Source organism: Apteryx rowi, unplaced genomic scaffold (genome assembly GCF_003343035.1).
Source record: "Apteryx rowi isolate R43461 unplaced genomic scaffold, aptRow1 scaffold_107, whole genome shotgun sequence".
Lineage (NCBI taxonomy): Eukaryota > Metazoa > Chordata > Aves > Apterygiformes > Apterygidae > Apteryx > Apteryx rowi.
In genome coordinates, this window is record NW_020447275.1 from 1,725,647 (window position 1) to 1,745,430 (window position 19,784).

At 37.5% G+C, this 19,784-nt stretch overlaps 1 protein-coding gene across 4 annotated transcripts in view; it reads right to left on the reverse strand.

The window, feature by feature from the left end:
* The window catches only part of TUB (tubby bipartite transcription factor), a 77,191-nt gene that overhangs the window by 22,455 nt on the left and 34,952 nt on the right, over nt 1-19,784 (reverse strand). For 2 of the 4 annotated variants that reach the window (XM_026070538.1, XM_026070530.1), the window contains exon 4: nt 9,618-9,752. The exons of the other annotated variants lie outside the window; for them this stretch is intronic. In XM_026070538.1, coding sequence (XP_025926323.1) covers nt 9,618-9,752 — 135 coding nt within the window. The remainder of the gene's footprint in view (nt 1-9,617; nt 9,753-19,784) is intronic. 4 annotated transcript variants of the gene reach the window in all.

A 19,784-nucleotide genomic window follows, 5' to 3' on the forward strand; every position in this document is an offset into this window, starting at 1 on the left:
CATGTCTCAGATGAAGCGCAGAGGTACAAAATGACAGAAATGAAAACAAAGAGATTACCAAAAATTGCAAATCTCTGGCATTTCCACCCTATAAATGATTATTTATCAATGCCTGTATTCTGTTAGCACCTAAAATGTTCTAGATGGTGTTTATAAATAGACAGTACCTTGCTCTTAGAAGTCTGTAATCTAAACTATCATGTAGAATGTGGATAATCTGATTTTATCATCTAAATTCATCTAAATGCTAAGAAATTTAAAATACTTTAGGAGGACATGTATTGCACTATGATGTCTCTCTTTCTTTGCTTTAAACATCCAAAGTGTCAACTACCTATGCAAAAATTTGAAAGATCCAGGACTGAAACAAGGGAAGGAGAAAAAGATATGGGATAAACAAAGAATAGGAGAGCTGTTAAAAATTTTGCTTAATGTTCATGATGTATGATAAACAAATCTAAGCTTTCATGCATTTTATAGTGTCATGTTATACCTATTTAAAACTTCAGTTTCTAAAGGATGGGCCAACAACTCAAAATCCCTTCGATTTCACTGGATTTAGTAATGACAATACATTATGAGACGTATGAAGCTGAGACCTTTTGTTGTTCCCATCCAGCAATTAGTGGAATCTTTTAACAGGAAGGCCGCAGCACAAGGCGTACATTCCTCTATCCTATATCCCCATTAGCTTTCTGCTGAACAGTTTCTAACCATTTTGATCTGTTCCTATGGACAGATGCTAAAATGAATACTGATGAACCCTCTCAGTTCAACTAGACATAGCTATCACTTTCTTTCTGAGAAGCTAAACAAGTACAAATCATTTGGGATGGAGGCTATAGATCCTCAAGTATATCCCTCCTCTTGATCCTCCAGACCTTGGCGGGGGGGGAGGATTCTGCAATAGCACTAGCAAAGCATTCCAAGTGCAGCTCTGAGTATCCATCTGGGCCTCACTGAATTTTACTTCAGCTTCACAACCTTCAAAATGATTTTGTGGAAAAGAAATATACTTCCTAACCCTATTTGCAAGTGCAAAATCAAGGGTATATTCAGGCTGAACACAAGGCTTGGATCAAAGCCTGTTGACTATCCTGTCTAAACACAGAATCTACAATAGAACAGATCAGAGCTGAGCTTCCTCTCAAAACTGGACAGAGTAAATATTTCTAGACACCCCAACAGAGAAAACCTCAGTCATTACAATCCACTGAAACAGTAACATTATGGCAGAATAAAGAAATTAAAGAAGACAGAACAAAATGGCAGTTTTTATGATTTCACTGCTCAAAAGAATCAAGAATGAGTTAATTAGGGGAAGTAAAGGGGAAGGAGAAGAAAAGACTATTTACTACCAAGCTATGTTTAATCGGGGAAGCTTCAGAGAGGCAACTGGTATATATGACCACTCGTTAAACACGAGCACTAGACTGAACATGAAGAAAGATACTGCTATCTGACAATAGTAAACACACAATGTTATTCTTGAATAAATTGGTTACAGATTCGAATGTGACAGTCTACCCAGTAGCAAATTAAAGGCATAAGCATAGTGAGTCAGCTCTCCAAAGCATTAGCTAAGTATTTGACTATGTAGTACATGAATCCCCAATAATTGGATCTTACAAGAAAAGAATCAAATTGTATTTATATACATCACGTTGCACTCACCATGTATTTATGTATGCAAACATTTTGCTGTGAAAAGATTTTTGAGCAAATGTTATTTCCTCTTGCTTCTTTTACATAAACTTGTATGTACAGGAAAGAATTATGAACTAATTATTTACAGAGAGATCTTTACAGTACCTAGGGTAACAAGAAAACACACACATTTCTAAATTATTCTAAAATAACTGTTATAATAAATTAATAATTTCTTCATAAGACATCTGCAAACTAGGAAACATGCTAAAAAGAACTGTACAGTAAATCAGAGAGAACTAAATGAGTTCAGTAACTGAACGGCAAATGAGATTACATACAGGAAAAGGTACATGGCATAGAAAACAAATATTTCTGTCCCTAGTTTACAAACAGGATACAAAAAGTCCAGTTTTCATTTTATAAAGCATTTAGGAGACTTACAAGTTCAACATACAAAAACAGACATATTGCTCACACACTAAGTTTAAAGAATATCCTCTGCCCTTTGTGGGATCAGATCTGAAGAGCTGACCAAGATCAGGCAGGAGGTCTTTAGAAGAACAGAAATCTCAAGCCAAATTTTCTGACCCTAATTAAATATAAGGCTTCCACAAGAAGCCTGTACTTCCTCTATAAACATGCTGGCAGGAAATGGAACTGACACACTACTGGAACATCGTCTCTATTTGTGATTTTTTTATACATGCCTTCAAAGGCAAGATACCAGTTTAGATAAACCACTGGTCTGACACAAGTCATATCCATGTCAATAACATTCACGAGGCTGGTGCCAGCAGTGGGGCTGCAATTGCAAACAGCCCATTAAGATCACTGCAGAGCACCTCTTCCTCTAATTTAAGGATGGCAGCACAACCTTTCAAAGGTTGGTTGGACTCAGAAACCAAAGACAGGGAGTTTAACCTCAGAATCTGTACTTATTAAACAGGATTTCCAACGGTTAAAGAACTAGACTTAAAGCAAATCCTGCTTCTGCATTTATTATTTGAAGTGATCTACATTTTATGTTAAAAAGACCAAAACAGTTGATATTTTTGAAATATGCATTTATCAATAAACTAGACCACTGAGTACAGGTTTATTTCTGGAACAGTGGCACAAGAAAGTAGTATTGCACAAATCAATAAATGGAAAATGTTCTTGCTCAGAATTATTGCTTAGGAAGCACTAATAAAATAGTTATAATGAAATATGAAAATACATCTTTTAGAAATTTAGAACTCTATTGTTTAAAAAAAAAAAATCACTGTTGGATGAAACTCTCCTCAAAAGGAATTTATTAAAAAAGCAGAAGGTTTAAAGGAAAGAAAAGTGAAGACAAAGCATTTATTGGTCTATTTTTAGGACCAAATAACCTGAAGTATATTCTAGCTGTCAGTATTATGTAAGCCATTTCCCAATGTGTGCCTGCCCTCAAAGTGGCTATGCGTCCATCAACATGGGTGCAAGCACATGCAAAATCACAAAGGTATTTGTTTATAGGGAAGGGAGACAATTAGAAATATTGGTAGAAAAGGACCTCTGGAGGTGATTTAGTCCAAACTTTCATCAAAACAGGGACTATTGCTAACGCCAGACTAGGTCACTAAGAGCAAGTACAGTTATACAGTGTTCTGCTTCAACAATAATCTCTGTGTTCACCTTGATGAAAACAAGAAAACCATAGCAGAGACTATACTTTCATAAATCTGTATCTTGAGGAAAGCCAAAATGACTTCTATACAATAAAGTTCATGTGCTGTCAAAGCATAGCCTGGAAGTGTTGTCAGATTGGGGGGTTCCTTGGCTGAAACTCATTTGTTCCTCCTTCTGCCCTTTCTCTTTAATGTGCAGGGAAACCAAGATAAATCTGCTCTGCATGAACTCTTCTTCTCCTGTCAGACAAGCAAGTGCTATGCTGAGAAATGACGCTTCTTGCCCAACAAATGGTGCTGCTTTCTTAGTTGGCCAGCATTAACGTAGTTGCTTGTTACATATAAAAATGGGACAGGATGCACTAATCAAAACAGACAGACAGGCGTGAAAGAGAGAAAAGAAACACGAAAAAAGCAAACCAAATCCAGAAATGAAATAGCCATCCTGGCAGAGTAAGTGCTGTGCATCACAGCAGCTCATTTTGCTTTCTGACTTTCATAAAGGCAGGAGGGAATGCCCAACATACTACATAAATTTAATGTAACACATAAAAGAAAAATCACAGGGAAGCTATTATTTATTTGAACACTTAAAAAACTTCCAGATTGCAGATTTCAGTGTCAAAATCCTCATTTATATTGCCCATGGCAGTGAATGAACCAGTGCAGCTCAAAGCAGGGTTCTCCTAGGACATATTTACATGCTATATGTGCTATATGTTCAGTTATAACAAAAATGTTTTCACAGAATGATTCCTGAATTTTCCTATCAAATTTCACTTTGAATTAGCTCCTGGCTTTGCATGTTTTTTTTTTTTTTTTTTTTAAAGAAAAGGTTTTTTATCTTCCTGATTTGTTTCTACCAATTCCTTGTACATAGTCAAAACAAACAAACAAACACACACACACCCACTTTACCAGATATATTTATTAATTTACTCACAAAACTATACTGGAAAAAAAACCACACTAATATGTACCTGTAATCTTTCAGGAATCTCAATTCTGAAAGAATAATTTAGGTATTTGATATCTAAAGATTACAAATGCTGTGGTTTTGTATTTGTAATACTAACTAAAGTGAACATTTTTCATAGGTAGCTGTTGTAACTATTTTTACTTGTCTGCATTATTTTTCTGTTATGACCATCTAGCAATAGTGTACACCAGGTTCAAAAATATCATCCTTATTTGCACCTTCCTACCATCATGAAAGTGACAAATCAAGCCAGAATTTGATCCACTACCTCCACTGGAAAGGCAAGCATTTTACATATTCATTTGTTTCATTTTGTTTTTTTCCAATACTCAGTATTATACCCAGCAATAAACTGGGAGACCAAAGCTTTCAGAAGTATCAGTTTAATCAGCTGAGCTACTATAAAACGTAAGCAATCTACTGCATTTGCTGCCTCCTTCGCACAAAAATGATGTTTCTTTTTAAAAACAGGCACAGTATGTACTGGATATCATCATTAAAAGTGAAATACCAGCAATAATCATAGATCTAGAAAGAGTTGCTAAGCACCATACTACCCACCACAGAATTACAAAATGCACTGACCTCTGACTTGAGAGGAACAATCAGCTCTACATAAGCAATTAGGCACATCCTTCTCTTGCCTTATGCCACTGTAACCTCATTAGACCCAGTATTTCCCTCACATTTATCTGATGATAGTTTCATCATTCTTGGAGCCACTTAGAAAAGCATTACACATCTAAGATTCAGAGCACTATCATTATACCACAGCTTCAAGAGCTATTCATGTATAATTCAAAGATTTTCACTCTGAATTAGCCCATTATTCATAAGATCGGGTCTAAACATTCTTTTTTCTTAAAGCACAAAGGGCTCAGCTCTGCTCAGAAAGGTAATACTCACTATAGTTAAATAGTGATGGAAACCTTTAACATGCTATTTTAGCATGTGAAGCATATTCACCCCTGCTCGTTTACAGGACATGCAAAGGTTACAGCATGAAACAAATCTAGGTTGCCTGAATGTTAACAAGGGGAAAATTTCCCCCCCCAAATAATCCACAAAAACAAGCAAAAATATTTCTCAACCATCTAATAGCAATGGAAGAGACTTCAAAGATTCAGTTAACTCTACAGTTCCCAAGCTTACAAGAAAACTTCACTGTTTCCTTCCCTAAGGCTAGAGGGCAGTGTCCATATGGGCCATAAAACTCATTGCAGATTATAAGAATCTTAAACTTTGCACTCACTCCCGTGAAAGCTTCTAGGGCTACTACTTTGTCAAGGACTGGAAGCACGGACACAGCTGTCCACATCATTTCCTCAGCTTCTTCTGGTCACCAGACTGATCCCTAAATTTTCAGACCCAGAGCTTCTTCATATTATTCTCACCTGACCGGCCTCCCAGTTTTCTTTTGTCAAAGGTGCTGTGTAGACTCTTCCCATGATATGCACAAGGTGCAGAGGTCACTCTATCTGGGCAGTTTTCCTTCATACTTTTGCTTTTCCCCACTCTCACTGCCCTTATAACAGCTTTCCCCAGACTTCTAAGTGCTACAGTGGACATTGTTCAGCTAAACACGGTGCATGAACATGGATGCTTCCTGCAGCCAAATGAATGTCGCTCATGTTTATTATGAGCTTGGTCATGTAAGAACCTGAGCAACTCCTGGTGACTGATTGTAGCTCCCACTGGGAGTCAAAGAAAACTAGCACCTAATCAGCTCCTTCCATGGTGATCTACAGTGTTCAGGTGAAAAGTCAAACTGGAGGACTCTCTTTTCTTGCTACTAGTTTTGTAACAGTTACTAACCTCAAAGAAAAGCAAAAAAAAAAAAATCAAACATAGCTGTCAGGCCTGACTGAATCAGATCAAATACAAACAGCAGCTCCTAGAAGAAAGGTTAGTACAGCAAAATAAGGGTAAGAATTTCATGAATACTGTATACATTAAACATGTATAAAATAAATTCAATAAACATGTCTTTACACTAGTTCTAAATTACTAGAATAGAACAAGTATAGATAATTTGATAGCCCCCTTCCTTTTAGGATCCCGAAGTCCTTTTCAAGCATGACACCCCTACATTGTACATAGAGGAGGGACAACCACTAAATCAACTCCAAAGCTGAAAACAGAACCTATAACTTCCATGATTTTGATCTAATAACCAACATACTATTCTTCCTCCAACAAAATCTGTTGTGTTACAAAAAAAACTCAGTCCAAGAATTGAATCAGTCTCATCTTCTGCCAATAAGAGAGGATACACAAACAGCCAAGTGTGTTTGAAAAATCAAACTTAGAATAGTGCTCTGCTCACCTAAAGTACGAAAAGATTATATACCCTTCCACAATTAACACCAAGAGCCATATAGAAGTATGATGCTCAAAACAAGTATCTTTTCCCCTTACATATAAAACATTTAATTTTCACCCATTATCATTAGTTAGATCTGAACTTATTAGCAAATCCATTCAGCATTCCTGTAAGATTGTTTTCTAAAGAATCATTCTTACTCTTAGAAGTAACTGAAAAATTGATACCATAAGTTTCACTAAAAGGTTCTGCTACCCCTTGCATTTTCTTCATTCCCAAGTAACAAAAATTAGCTTGTGTTTGCAGTGGACTCATCAGTAAAATCCCTCTGGAATTTGAAGGTCACACTTAGTTTTTCTGTTTCATCCAATAATAAAATATTTTGCAGCTTTGCTAAGGATGCAAGACTGAAATCCAGTTACAATTCCCTGCAAATGCTCCAGGTTTACAACACTATCAAAGGTAAACTAGATACAATTCCATGGATGAGATTAGACACGAAGGAACTGTTAAATACTAGTGTGCAGAAAAAGGAGATTAGCTGGATCAGAAGGTGCAGCTTGCACACTCTGAACATACTTTAACTGAAAGGGATTTTGGTTACTTGAAATTTGTTCCTAATCATCAATATAAACTCCAGGAGAAGAGGTACTCATACATGTTTTCAAAGGTTTCTTTAGTACAATTGATGAATGACACCTCCACCCTATGGGATCACAGATATAAGCTGCAACTGATGGGCAACGCTGAAGGCTGAAGAAGATGATGCACAGCATAGCGGCAGAAGCAAGAATTGCTACAGAAGCAGAAGCTTCTATAGTTAACAAATCAAATTACACCACATATAGCAGTATCAGGATGCCCAGGTCATCTGTGCAAGTCTCACCATCACCCTACAAAAAAAGAGACTAGAATACCTAATTAGCAAAAGTTCCCTGTCTACATATTAAATGATATAACTTTCACTTGACTCAACTGGCTTCCACTAAAGTATGCTGACATTTGCCTGTTTGGGGATTTTTTCCAAAAATGAAGAAAAATGTTATTGGTATATAAGAAAAATACTAGTTTATTACCTGCTCTGAGATAATAAAAAATTGAGTAACTTCTCCTTCATAGTTAGCACACACTGTCCACAGAATAAGTTGTATAGCAAACAATTTCAAAGACAACTATCCAGCAAATTCAGTTCCAGCATGCAAATGAATACTGGTAGAACAGTATTTGCAATCATATACTCATGTTATTATTTTTTCCTATGTGCAAGTAAAACCCCAAAACTTCACCAGGCCTGGAGCTAGGTCTTTATTCATGGAGTATTTCAGCATAGGAACTCATCAGAAAACTGCCTAGAAAATATGTGAATTTATATGTACGCTGGTGTTATACAATGTAGATTTGTCAAATCAAAACTGTAACTGATCAGAACAGTATTTGATGTTCTGTCAAAAATATAATACTTACACTGAGTGCCCATACAGGGAAAACGAGCACTGCATGAGTTGAAACACAGGCTCAATATTATGCAGTAACAATGATGTAAGTATTACCCTGTAAAATGGTCAGTTACAGCCTAAGTCAGGTTTCCCTTTTCTTTTAAACTATAAGAAGCACTTCCAAATAAAATCTGGCATCTGTACTTCCGTGCTGGAGCAGAATTAGTTTCTATGCAAGTTCTGAAACATCACCTTTCTGTTCACTTATCTTGCCAACAATTTTTACATTCAGTCAATCTTACCCTTGACTTTTATTTAGTATTTTAAACCAGATACTGACACACTTTTTTTTTTTTTAATAAATAAATAAATTTACCTCAGGGCTACAATCTAAAGCCCCTCTAACCTAGGTCTTCCTTTGTGGTCAAAAGGACTACAGACAGAGAAGCTGTAGATTCAGATCTCAAAAATTAAGCTGCAATATGGTTTAATGGCTTGTGATAAGGTAGGCTCAGGTCATGCAAAATCCCTGTAGACAAGCCCCAGTATTCTGACCTCAATAATTACCTTTGTTAGTCATTATTACCATTAAACAGACTTGTCAAGGATATACACTACTTTCTTACTTAAGCAATAATGCAGAGACTGTTGGACATATACAAGATGGGAATACAGTACAGTCCAGGCAGGATAGTGTTACAGTGGCCTGATCCAACAAGTGTGAAGTTACTGGAAAGACATTTATAAATTTGATTAGTCATCTGGCATCAAATAAAAAGATGCTGTATGTCCTGCTACAAAAATCTCTTTGTGTGTGTGTGTGTGTGTGTGTGTGTGTGTAATATATACAAACTGGCATACTTCTAAAGTAGTTCACACAACTTCTTCTATCTGTTCTATATAGTTCAGGTAGTAAAACTAATAACAGCAATATCATTTCTTTTGTCAGTATAAATAGTACATTTTCTTTTGTCAACTCACTCTTACCAAAGTCATTGCAGAAAGCTTTTTATACAAACACCTCACACATACTGACCAAGCAGGGTACAGTAACCCTGAAGTAACAACTCGAAGAACACCACTGAGGATCATATCTTGGTTTTGTTGAAGTCATTATCAAAACTTCCTCTTAACCTCTAATCTGTGCAGAGTTTAAACCTCAGTAACAGTTTGGACAGAAATGACTGCAATTTAAGGCTATTCCTCCAAATTACATTACATGCAGACAGTCTAAAAAACACATTGGTGTAAGACAGCTCTCATTTCCTTAACATTCATGAAACACAGGTGTCTGTTGCATGAGTACTTTTTTCCTCCTCTAGAATATAAACAAACATGCTGCTTTGGAAAAGATTTGGTTTACAAATTTCAGCCCTCCTTCATTCCCAAGTTGTACATGCTGAGACAGGACCCAAGTCACCCACATTTTCCAGTCTCATAAAAATTTGAATAAATTAATTTTAGGCAATTTTCAGCTAGCAGAAATTCACTGGTATTCAAAGAAATAAAAAAAAAAAAAAAAAAAGGAGTATTTTGCAGTCAATTCAACATTTGACATTCAGTAGCATGCAGCTAACCTTTGTGTTTGCCTTTTTTCTCCTTTCTGGCGTTGCCAGTTTGACAGCTTGCAGCTGCTGCCTTGGTTTTTTTAGTTGATTTCGGAGCTTGGACATCCACTACCACCTTTACATCTTCCTGTTCGGCCTCCTGCACTGCTTGAGAGATTCAGGGTGCCCCACCAAAAAAGAGAAAGAGAGAGACAGAGAGAGATGAGAGAGAACGAACTGAGAACTCTGTGAAGGCACAAAGGAGTAAGCAGACATAGCAGAGTCTAGGGTTTGATTGGTATTTCAGACAATTCATGCAGAGAAGAGATTCAAATAAGCCGGAAATTGCAACACTACAGTCAAAAACTGAAGGTGTTAGGTTAGACGGGATACATTTCCTAACTTTTCTTCTCCTTCCAGTAATATATCACCTTCTATCTTTCAGACCAAAAATAACGTCAGAATACTAATGTGCTGCTGAGCTAGTGTAAGCAGCACATTTCCTCATAGTAAAACTGTCAGACTGACCATCAAGAGCAGCAGCATGAAGACAGAATGACTTAATTTAGACTTCGTAGTGCATATGCTTACAGCTACATCCTAACCCCATAAGCAAAGAATCATCAGAAGCTTTATTTTCAAAACACACATCTTATACAATTGTATATACCATGCTATGATTAGAAGAACTGCCATGCATTTATTGAGAAATTATAGCCCAGGCTGAAATTACAAACTGCTCTCACTTTGTAATGTCTGCAAATTAATTAATTCTTTTGAAATCTCAGCATAAGATACATGGCATGAATTGTGAATGTCAGCATAATTCATGCAATACTAGTTGTTTTCAAAGTAAAAAGAGGTTTTATTACTTTCTAAAAGCATGACACACTTTGAGGTCAATATTTGAAATCTATGAAAGCACCATACACAATAACTCATTCTTCTGGCCAGGGCAAGCCTTGAAGTGAAATAAAAATGAGTTTACAAAGGCATAAAAGCAATTACCCTTGTGAAATGAATACAGAAATCATCCAACTTCCCAGCCCCAAGCAGAACAACCTAGAGGTGTGCACTGAGAGATTTTGGCACCAGCTGCTCAGTCTCTGTTAATTGCTAAGCCCCCTGGCTTCACATGGTGACAGGGATTTATCTCAGAGGAATATGATGCTGGCACTTGGGGCCTCCCACCATTCCTTTTTCTTTTACCAGAAACCAAAGTGTTTTCTTTAAAAGAAAAAAAATATATATGTCCACTAAGGAACCTTCTTGGAAAGAACTGGTTGCTCCTAAGATCACTTTAAAAAATCCCTGTTCACCAAATCCTTTACCTACATGAACAGCCATAGGAACACCAATGTGATCCTCAGAGGAATAAGATGAAATGGATTTAGCTATGTCTCTGTGAACTGTAGCTTACAAACCCACATCTACCCTGCCCTGGCACAGCAATCTATTATAAATAGCATAACATTCACAACACACTGAGCATCTGAGGAACTCATTAAACACACACTCCTTTTTTCATCACAGAGAGGGAGGGCTCAACTTTTATAGAGAACATGCATGAAATTGTCAGGGTATGTGTGAAGAGGCCCAAAGAAACAGCTTGTCATAGCCCAACTCCTCATTCCTCTTCCTGTCTTTATCAAACACTAATCACAAGATTGCAGTCCCTTTGCTGAGCATCACAGAGCACTGTGGATAATGAGCAAGACAACCAGAGTAGCGAGTGCACAGAACCTCAGGGAAAATGGCACATAAAAGGCATCATGGCAGCCTCTGACTAAGCGGGGCACCAGAGTCCCTGCTGTGATGTCTTTAAATAGGTGTCTTTGTGAGCCCAACTATCTGTCCTATATTTGTAGCTCAGCTTTAATAATTAGGGTAGGTTCTTTTCATTGTTTCAAAGATGATAATTCAGTTCACAACTGAAATTCAGTACTTTTCAAATGACCTACACTCAATGACCAGTTAGTTCTCTAAAGCCTTTTAAATATGGCCATACTCATTCATTCAGAGGAAACATCATTTACTTAGCCCAAAATAATGATTAATCAAGAAGTGATGAAACATTCTGACATTGTTAATTGAAAAATGACTTATCTTCACTGTCTTGTCAGCCATCCTTTGATCTAATAAGTAAAAGTCTGAAGCTTTATGAATTAGTTTTGTCCTATAACTTTTGTCAAGAGATATCTGATTATAAGTACAGGAGTGGGACTCCCACAGGAGAGAGAAGGAATATTTCCATTATTTTGATCTGTAAGGTGAAGACAAGATTTCAGTCCTGTGGCCATTTTAAACATATTCCATCACTGCTGTACATGGGAGACAGGACTTTCAGACATAAGTGATGAAGGTTGCAAAGTAAGATCTAAACCATAAATGTGCAAAACCTACAGCTGGGTTCATGAAAGGAGTTAACACGGACTGTCCTGTTTCTAAAGGACACTTTTCTGAGCCATAACATTTCACCATAACACTTCATCATAACATTTTATAACTACATCTAAAATAAACCCAAACCTAACCCCAAAATACTATCTCCCACACAAAAACCCACCATTTTATTCTTAGCTATTAATTATTCAGACAGCAGCCGATTTTGGCTAAGGCTCATCCACTCCCTAATGCTTTCTTTGGTGAGTGCAGGTATAAAAGAAATCACGCAGTTTTACTACTGGCTGTACAAACTCAGGTCAGGAAAGCATCAAGTTCCAGGGACTCAGCTCTGCATTCACAGTTAAGCACACAGGTACGTCAGTACTGTTCTGACGCTGCCCGTAAGCGCTAACCTTGCTGAATACCTCATGTGTTAGTGCTGCGCATTGCAGTGGGGTAGGAAGTGAAGTTTATGCAACACAGCGTTTCCCATCAGACAGGGCCAATACTTCGATTCTTGCAGAGGATGGACAAAGGTCTATTTTCCAAAATCTGTGGACCTCCAAAAGAGAGCTCTGTGGACCTACCTTGCTAAGTGGCTCCAACAGATTCAGCTGTGGTGCAAAACAGAAAGTTCTGTATTCTCTTTCCAGTCCTCTGCTTTCCCCAACCCTGGGTAGTTGCAAGAAAAGAACTACCATTTCTCATCTCCCTATTCACTCTGCAGCTGGTCATTATGGTGTGGAGCTTTGAACTTATCTATCCAACACTGCTTCTAGTCGGTCTTTGTGGAGATGAAGGGATAACTGAACAGTTCGCAGAGGTGATGGTCATCCCCCACTATGTAGCTGGGGAATCACATATCCTTCCCTCTGTCCTTTACTACATCTTTGGATCACTAAGCAAATGCAAGAGTATCTGTTTTTAGAGCCACAGTCTATCAACACCACAGATCTCTGTGCAAGCTTGTGCAAGAATTTCCCGTCTCAGCAGGATGGGAACCTTGAGCCAAACTCTAACCTGCATTTTCCACAGACCTTATATAGCACCATAAAACAATGCACAGTTCCCCACAAGAAAGCCTGAATGAGGGAAATGAGTTAAACTGGCCTCCCTAGGTAATATTCACAGATACAACAATATGATTGTGTCCTTCATTGAACAAAAGTTTTAAACAACAGTAGCACTAGCACAGAACAAATAAATGCATATACCTTAAATGCAGCTACAGGAATGGATTTTAAAGACTTTCAGTCACCCAGATACACATTCATTTCAATACAAAGAAAGTTTAGGCAGCTTTAAAAATCCCAGCTGATAGTTACCTTGACCATTAGGAGTATTCTCTCAAAACCCAGCCCAATATTCCATATACCCTGTCCAAATTATTCACATCTTCACTTAAAAAAAACTACAAAAAAATCCTTTTCTGTTAGACTTACTTGTTTGTACTAGAATTTGCACTTAGGCAAGAAAAAAAATGCAAGCAGGATGTGTCGTGATGGAACAGAATTCCAAACAGCAAATATGGCTGGACTGTCAAACTTGATGTCTCATTCTCTTTTGGTCTCTTAAATCATAAGAAATAGCTTTGAGATAACTGGCAAACTTTCAAATAATACAATGACATGATTTCGATTTTAGTGTTATTCATACATGTTCATTAAATCAACTGACCACTAACCTCCATATTGTAATATATAACAATTATTTTGAGGAAACAGAAAAGAGCGCAGATTACTATATTATTTCAGAATCTGAACTAAAAAGAAAAGAACAACAACAAACAAGTAGTATATTAACATAGTACAAGGTGAGCGTAGGAAGACTTATGAAAGCAGAACAAGGTAGAGTTCTGGCTTTCCCTGGCTTTGCCAATGTTCTAACTGCTAAAAGTGGGGAAAAGAATTCTCCCTCATGAACAATCTGTGTGTTGAACAGTACCGCGTTTTGCAGGATAGAGCTACAACTCACAATCAAAAAAAAGGATGCAAGTTGTAAGAAAGTGAATAATCTGTGATGCAGGCAGTGCAAAATTGAAAAAAACACTGAAAGATAATTGTCCGAACATATTGAAGTGAATAAAAATAAAAGGGATGTTTTTCCATCTGTCCTTCATGATCACAAGTTCACACAGAAAATTAATTTCAATGTAGCATGCAGAGAAAATGCAGATTTTTTTTCATTTGCATACCCATATTTCTTGATAGGAATGCTTGCACACTCTTAGGATCCTAGAGGAAGAAATAAGAAAAAAAAAAAAACTATCAATCCTAACCTACCAATCCCTATCACATAAAAAATGCCAAGTGCTAAAAAAAAAAAATATTCTTGATCAGCACATTATGTGAAGAATGAAGGGGGAAAAAATCACAGAAAAAAAATTTTTAATGAATACGTTAAAAAATTGTGCAGTCTGCCTGAAAAATACCTCAAGTAGAAAGAGGCTAAACCAGATGGATAAGTTATGTGTTGCAAATCATTCGCTCAACTGTATAAAGCAAATACTCACTCTACTTATCAATGTCCTCTCACAGTAAAACTGAAAGCCAGAATGACTATCAAACAAAGAAAGCTAAACTAGGGTCATCTTAGGAAATCAGTGCAAATCAGTCAGCATTTTCCTAGTGTTGTTTGAGATGTTCTTGTGTTTCACAATGAAAACAGCTTGCTACTTTTCTTTGTAACATTTCAGCAGTAGTGAACATTACTGTTTATTTGGGCTGTCATTCATTATTATTTTATTTGATCAACTTTGGATTATGAGCTAGACCAGCCTTTTTGCAATCATCTAAAAGACACTGGATTCTCTTAGAAATATTCTTAGTAAAGTGAAGATGGGAAAATACTATATTTATGATGAAATACTTTTATTAGCTCTGTATAGAAGACCTAAATAAGGATATATTAATGATAAAACTAGTTAGATACAAAGGCCTAAATTGGGATAAGGGTTGTGGTATGCTAGATACAATTTAATCACATATGAAGACTTGATTTCTCCTTCAAAATGCTTATAATCAAAAACATTATTCCTGCAACTAGTAATTTAGAATCAGATTCCAGACCCCCTAAAAAATTACACTAACAGTAAATTTACTCCTTGCAGTAAATGGCTCCTTGCAGTTTATGTATCTAACATTGTTGTGCTGACCAGGCTGATTTTACAAAGGTGAAAATACTCATAAATGAAACTGAATGTGAATGGGCTGCAAAAAGCAAACAAGTGTACACAATAATTTGGAGCTGCTTAAGGACACTATCAAAACCTCATTGTTACAAGTGGACTTCCTCAGAAGGTACAAAGGAATGAATGAAACAGATCCCTTTCACCCCCAGGTATCCGCTGTCTGACTGCAGAGGGGGGAAGAAACAGGAGCATGTGCAATGGAGAGTTGATAGCAATGAATCAGATTCCTTGGAAAAGACAATCAATAAGGAAAGCTAAAATTTTCTGTGGAAAAACCTATAGCAGGAAGATTAAGGACAGTAAGGAGTTACAAAATTGAGTCAGGGCCCTAAGTGCACCAACAGGCCTTAATGGCCCTGACCAGCCTCACCTGGGACCTCCACCCACCCCCTGCCCATGGGCCCAGGGGTCCATTTATGCTCAGCCCAGGGCCTGTAGCTCCTTCCTGACCTACAATGTAGGTGGGCCTGACTCCAACCCTCTCTCCTGAATGCCCTCGGCCCTACACTACAGGTAGCTCACCCCCTGGATGAAGGACCCCATACATATGTTGTAGCTGTGTCTCCAGCCCTGCCTCCTTTTGCTCTTGACTGGAGCCCTGGCAGGACCTTGGCCCTGCTCCTTGCTGTGTCTGGGGCTGCAATGGACCCTGTTACCAGCCCTGGCTCTGCCTGCGGCATCCAGCCCCGTGGGACAGCGCCCCGTTGGTAAGGGCACTGCCTGTGCTGGGGTCACCCTCAGCTCCTGGCTCACCTCCCCTTTGGGAGTAGCTGGCCCTTGCTGCTCCCTGACATTGAGATCATCAGAGGACCAAAAATAATGGCTAGCTGTGAAATGGTAACTGCAAGCAAATATATTTATGGGGAATATTAAAGCAAAGAAAAAGATTTTCAAATTATTATCAGCAATTGCCTTTAAACGTCCTTCTCAAATCTTTTAGTACCAAGAGACCCAAAAGACCGCTAAAATACTTGCTACTTGCTGCTGTGTTTGTTATCAGGTTAGTTCTTTATTTTATAAATGCACTAGCACAATAAAGACTGTTGATAAATCAAAATGTTTTAAAGAGGGAAGGCAAAGAGATCACGGCTGAAAGGGAGATTTCAGAATATATGTTTATTTGAAGCACGGTATTTTACCCACAGGATATTAAGAGGTCAGGCAGCACTCCAAGGATTAAGAATACAGTCTTACACACAAAACATACTCTTTGCTATCTTAAAAAAATAAACACCTTCTCCTTCCACAGTCAGGAAACAAGGGTGCAAGAAAGTGCTTTGATGAACACACAAGTATTTTTAAAATGCATGGTTAACTGATGTCCATCATGTAAGTTGATAGCTTGATACTCATCAGAAAACACTCTCTCATCATTCATAGTAAAAGAGCAGAATGACATGTCAAATTTAACAATCCAGAGCTATGACTTGTCATCAGAAATCTGCACAACATAACCATTTCATCTAGATGTGCTGCCAAATGTCAAAAAGGAAAGTAATTTTGCTTTTTTACACTGGTTAAGCTAAATCTCTACATTAGAAGTTTCCATAAAAATTATTTTGAGAGTCTCTAATTCAAAACATTTTTAATTTCAAGCTTTTAAGAAAAGCCACATCTGCAACAAAGTATGGTAATATTAATGAAAGCATCTCTGGCACTTGTTCAAATCTTTGCCTTACTCAGTCCTGTGAAAAGCGAATCTGTCCCCAGTGGAAATGAACCACTTTCAGAGAAATAAAATTACTCTTCTTCCCTATAAAAATTCACTTTCATAATTTATATTAAATGTAATTAAATAATGTTATTATAGTGTTGCAGTAACTAATTTATCTCTGCATGTTACCTAGCTCCAGGAATGCCCAGCATATATTTGTAATCCAGACTGAACAGAACTGTGCTCATTGCAGAATCCTGCCATCTCAAATCAGGCTAAGATGTTTGTTCAAGTTTGCAACAAACTTCACAAAATAAGGGGTGTAGAGATATGTGAAAATAAACCAGCAGATGTGACTGAGGCATTATATAATGGCAATTTTAAACAAACAGGTTGCAATGTGCCTTATGAAGGATGCCTAAATGAAAATAAAAAAGAACAAAAGACAGAGAAGACCAAAGCAATTTGTAAGTGGTCTCTCCTACATAGAAGGGTTAAATTTATTCATGAGAATAAATGACTACAATATTTTCTTTTATAAATAATATAAACATAACGGAAATACAAACTGTTGTTATGGGTTCCTATTTAGCTACTTATGATAAAATAGTGATGAATTTGTATTTGGTGCTGCAAGAGAAACAGACATTATTTGTGATAGTAACATCTGGAGCCAAACCTGATGGAATTTAAAGGAAAGATACCTATTGCTTGAAATAGCAGGCAGACAGTTCAGGGTCTAGACTACATGTGTAGTCCCAAAATTATATTAATACTTTCATTTCAGTGTAAAAAAGAACACTGCAGTCATCATTTTATATGAACACTTTATGTCCTTATACTCAGGTCTGTCCCAGACTTACCTTAGAATTTTGCAAGGAACCATTTCTCCTACTAGTGTGCTTGTGCTCCTGTGTGCACAGGTTATAAAACAAGGGGTTCTGCTCATATTAAATATATCTTTAATCCTTTCCAAATAATTAAAGCAGTTCCCTGCATGCTTGGTCCTACCTGATATGCGGATGCTGAAAGGCAAGTACTGGGAAATGGGTTCACTTGAGTGGCTAACTGGCCTAACCATTGGCTAATACTCCAGCTCAAACCAGCCACTCTTACGGACTGGAGTGCCAAGGCTTCATTTTATCTCAGGCTGGCCTGTTCAACCTAATTCATGTCAGTTCTCAAAGACTTTAGTGTTATTAATCAGCCAATATTCTAGTAACCAAAAGGTACAAAAAAAACAAAAAAGACAAAAAAAATCTCTTCTACATGCAAGTAACTCACAAGCTACAGGATTTGAAAGCTTACACCTGTAGGTGAAACATAAGCAGAAGCTGAGAAGAAACCATCTGTCTGGGGAATTTTGCACAATGAATTATGCAGTACTGATCCATTTCCTCAGGGGCAGGGCACCCATCTCCCTAAAAGCCTGAAGGCACGCAGAAGAATTACTATTAAAACTTGACAGGGAATGGAGAAACCATCTCATCCTACCATGTCAGCTCTCTGCTTTGAAGGTATCTAGGAAAAAATATGGTGCCGCTGGTGACTCTCTTTCTTACTCCGTGAAGACAGACTTTTAGCAGAGCCAGCCATTCACTCATTTATTATGCTAACAAAATGAAAATCTAAAAGAGCCCTGTGACTGTTCTGTTTCGTACAGATAGTTACACTGCTCCCAGCATTTTCAATCCTAGTCAACAGAAACATAGGAAAGCTACATTTGTATTATCCTCTTTGTGAGCTGCCTCAGCTGAGCTCAGTCACAGCCCTTAATTAATATCCTTCCATCCTGTTGCATCTTAGATTTATTCTCTTCCCTACAGCTCCAAACTGGATGAAACAGAATACACCTGCAAGCAGAGGACTAACAGCAATCTCCCTGCAACTCCAGGAGAAACTCCCTGCAGAGATTCAAGAGTAGCTAAGGGCTCCTTTATATTGAAAAAACGGATGATCAGCTTAACTAACAAAATATGCTGTTCCACTATATCTATCTACAAACAGCTCCCCAGGTTGATATTCTTCTATTCCAGGACAAAAGTGACTGACTTTTTTACTCTACTCTCTGATAATTATTCTGGAATAAAATCAGTTTTTATTCCAGAACAGAGTTGCCCATCAGGGAACCATTCCAGCACAGATAACTGCATTAGAGTAAATGATGGCAGTGTATGGAAGACAATTTCCCAGTGCAGAAACCCTAACATCTCAGAATTGCAATCACTGACCTATTTTGCTCAAAGTATTATAGAGATATCTCTACTTGGGCCTCCAGTTATTCATTGAAATCAACAAGAATCTGTGCTACACAGAAATTATACACGGAAAAAAAACGGAGGAGGATGATAGGTGGAAAGAAGTGGTCTTTTTGTAGCATTTGCAATATAGGAATTGATTTCACAAACATGCTCATCCAAGCAATGAGGTTCATTCACTAGAATGTCAGTTCCCATCAAAGAGTCATTCTTAACTTAAAATCAGCACGCCCATAAGAGAAACAAATGAACGGAAAAGAGCAGAATAGTTCTTTAGAAGCAGCCCAGCTGTCTCATGCATCCGACACTCCTACATACAAATGTTTTCATTGAAGGGGGAAAAAAGCACAAACCCTGAAGCTGAATACCATAGTTAAAAATGGCCATCAACCTAAATACGTACCATGAGAACACTGTATCCTGAGACACTAAGCACATTCCCAGAGAAGACCACACCAAAAAAGGACACTTCTGAAGCTCTTATAGTGTTTTCAAGAGCAGTGTTCCTAACGGAGGATTTTACAAGGCAATAAAACACTTTACTAGGTAATTAAATTCTCCTAAGTTGGCTTTTGGTAACTGCATAGTTTATTACAAGGACAGCTGTCCCCAAAAGATTAATGTACTCTGGGTTGACTACAAGACTCTTGCTTTTCTGAAAGCTAGTCAAATACTGAAAGGGTTCAAGAGAAAAATTTAAAACAAAACTG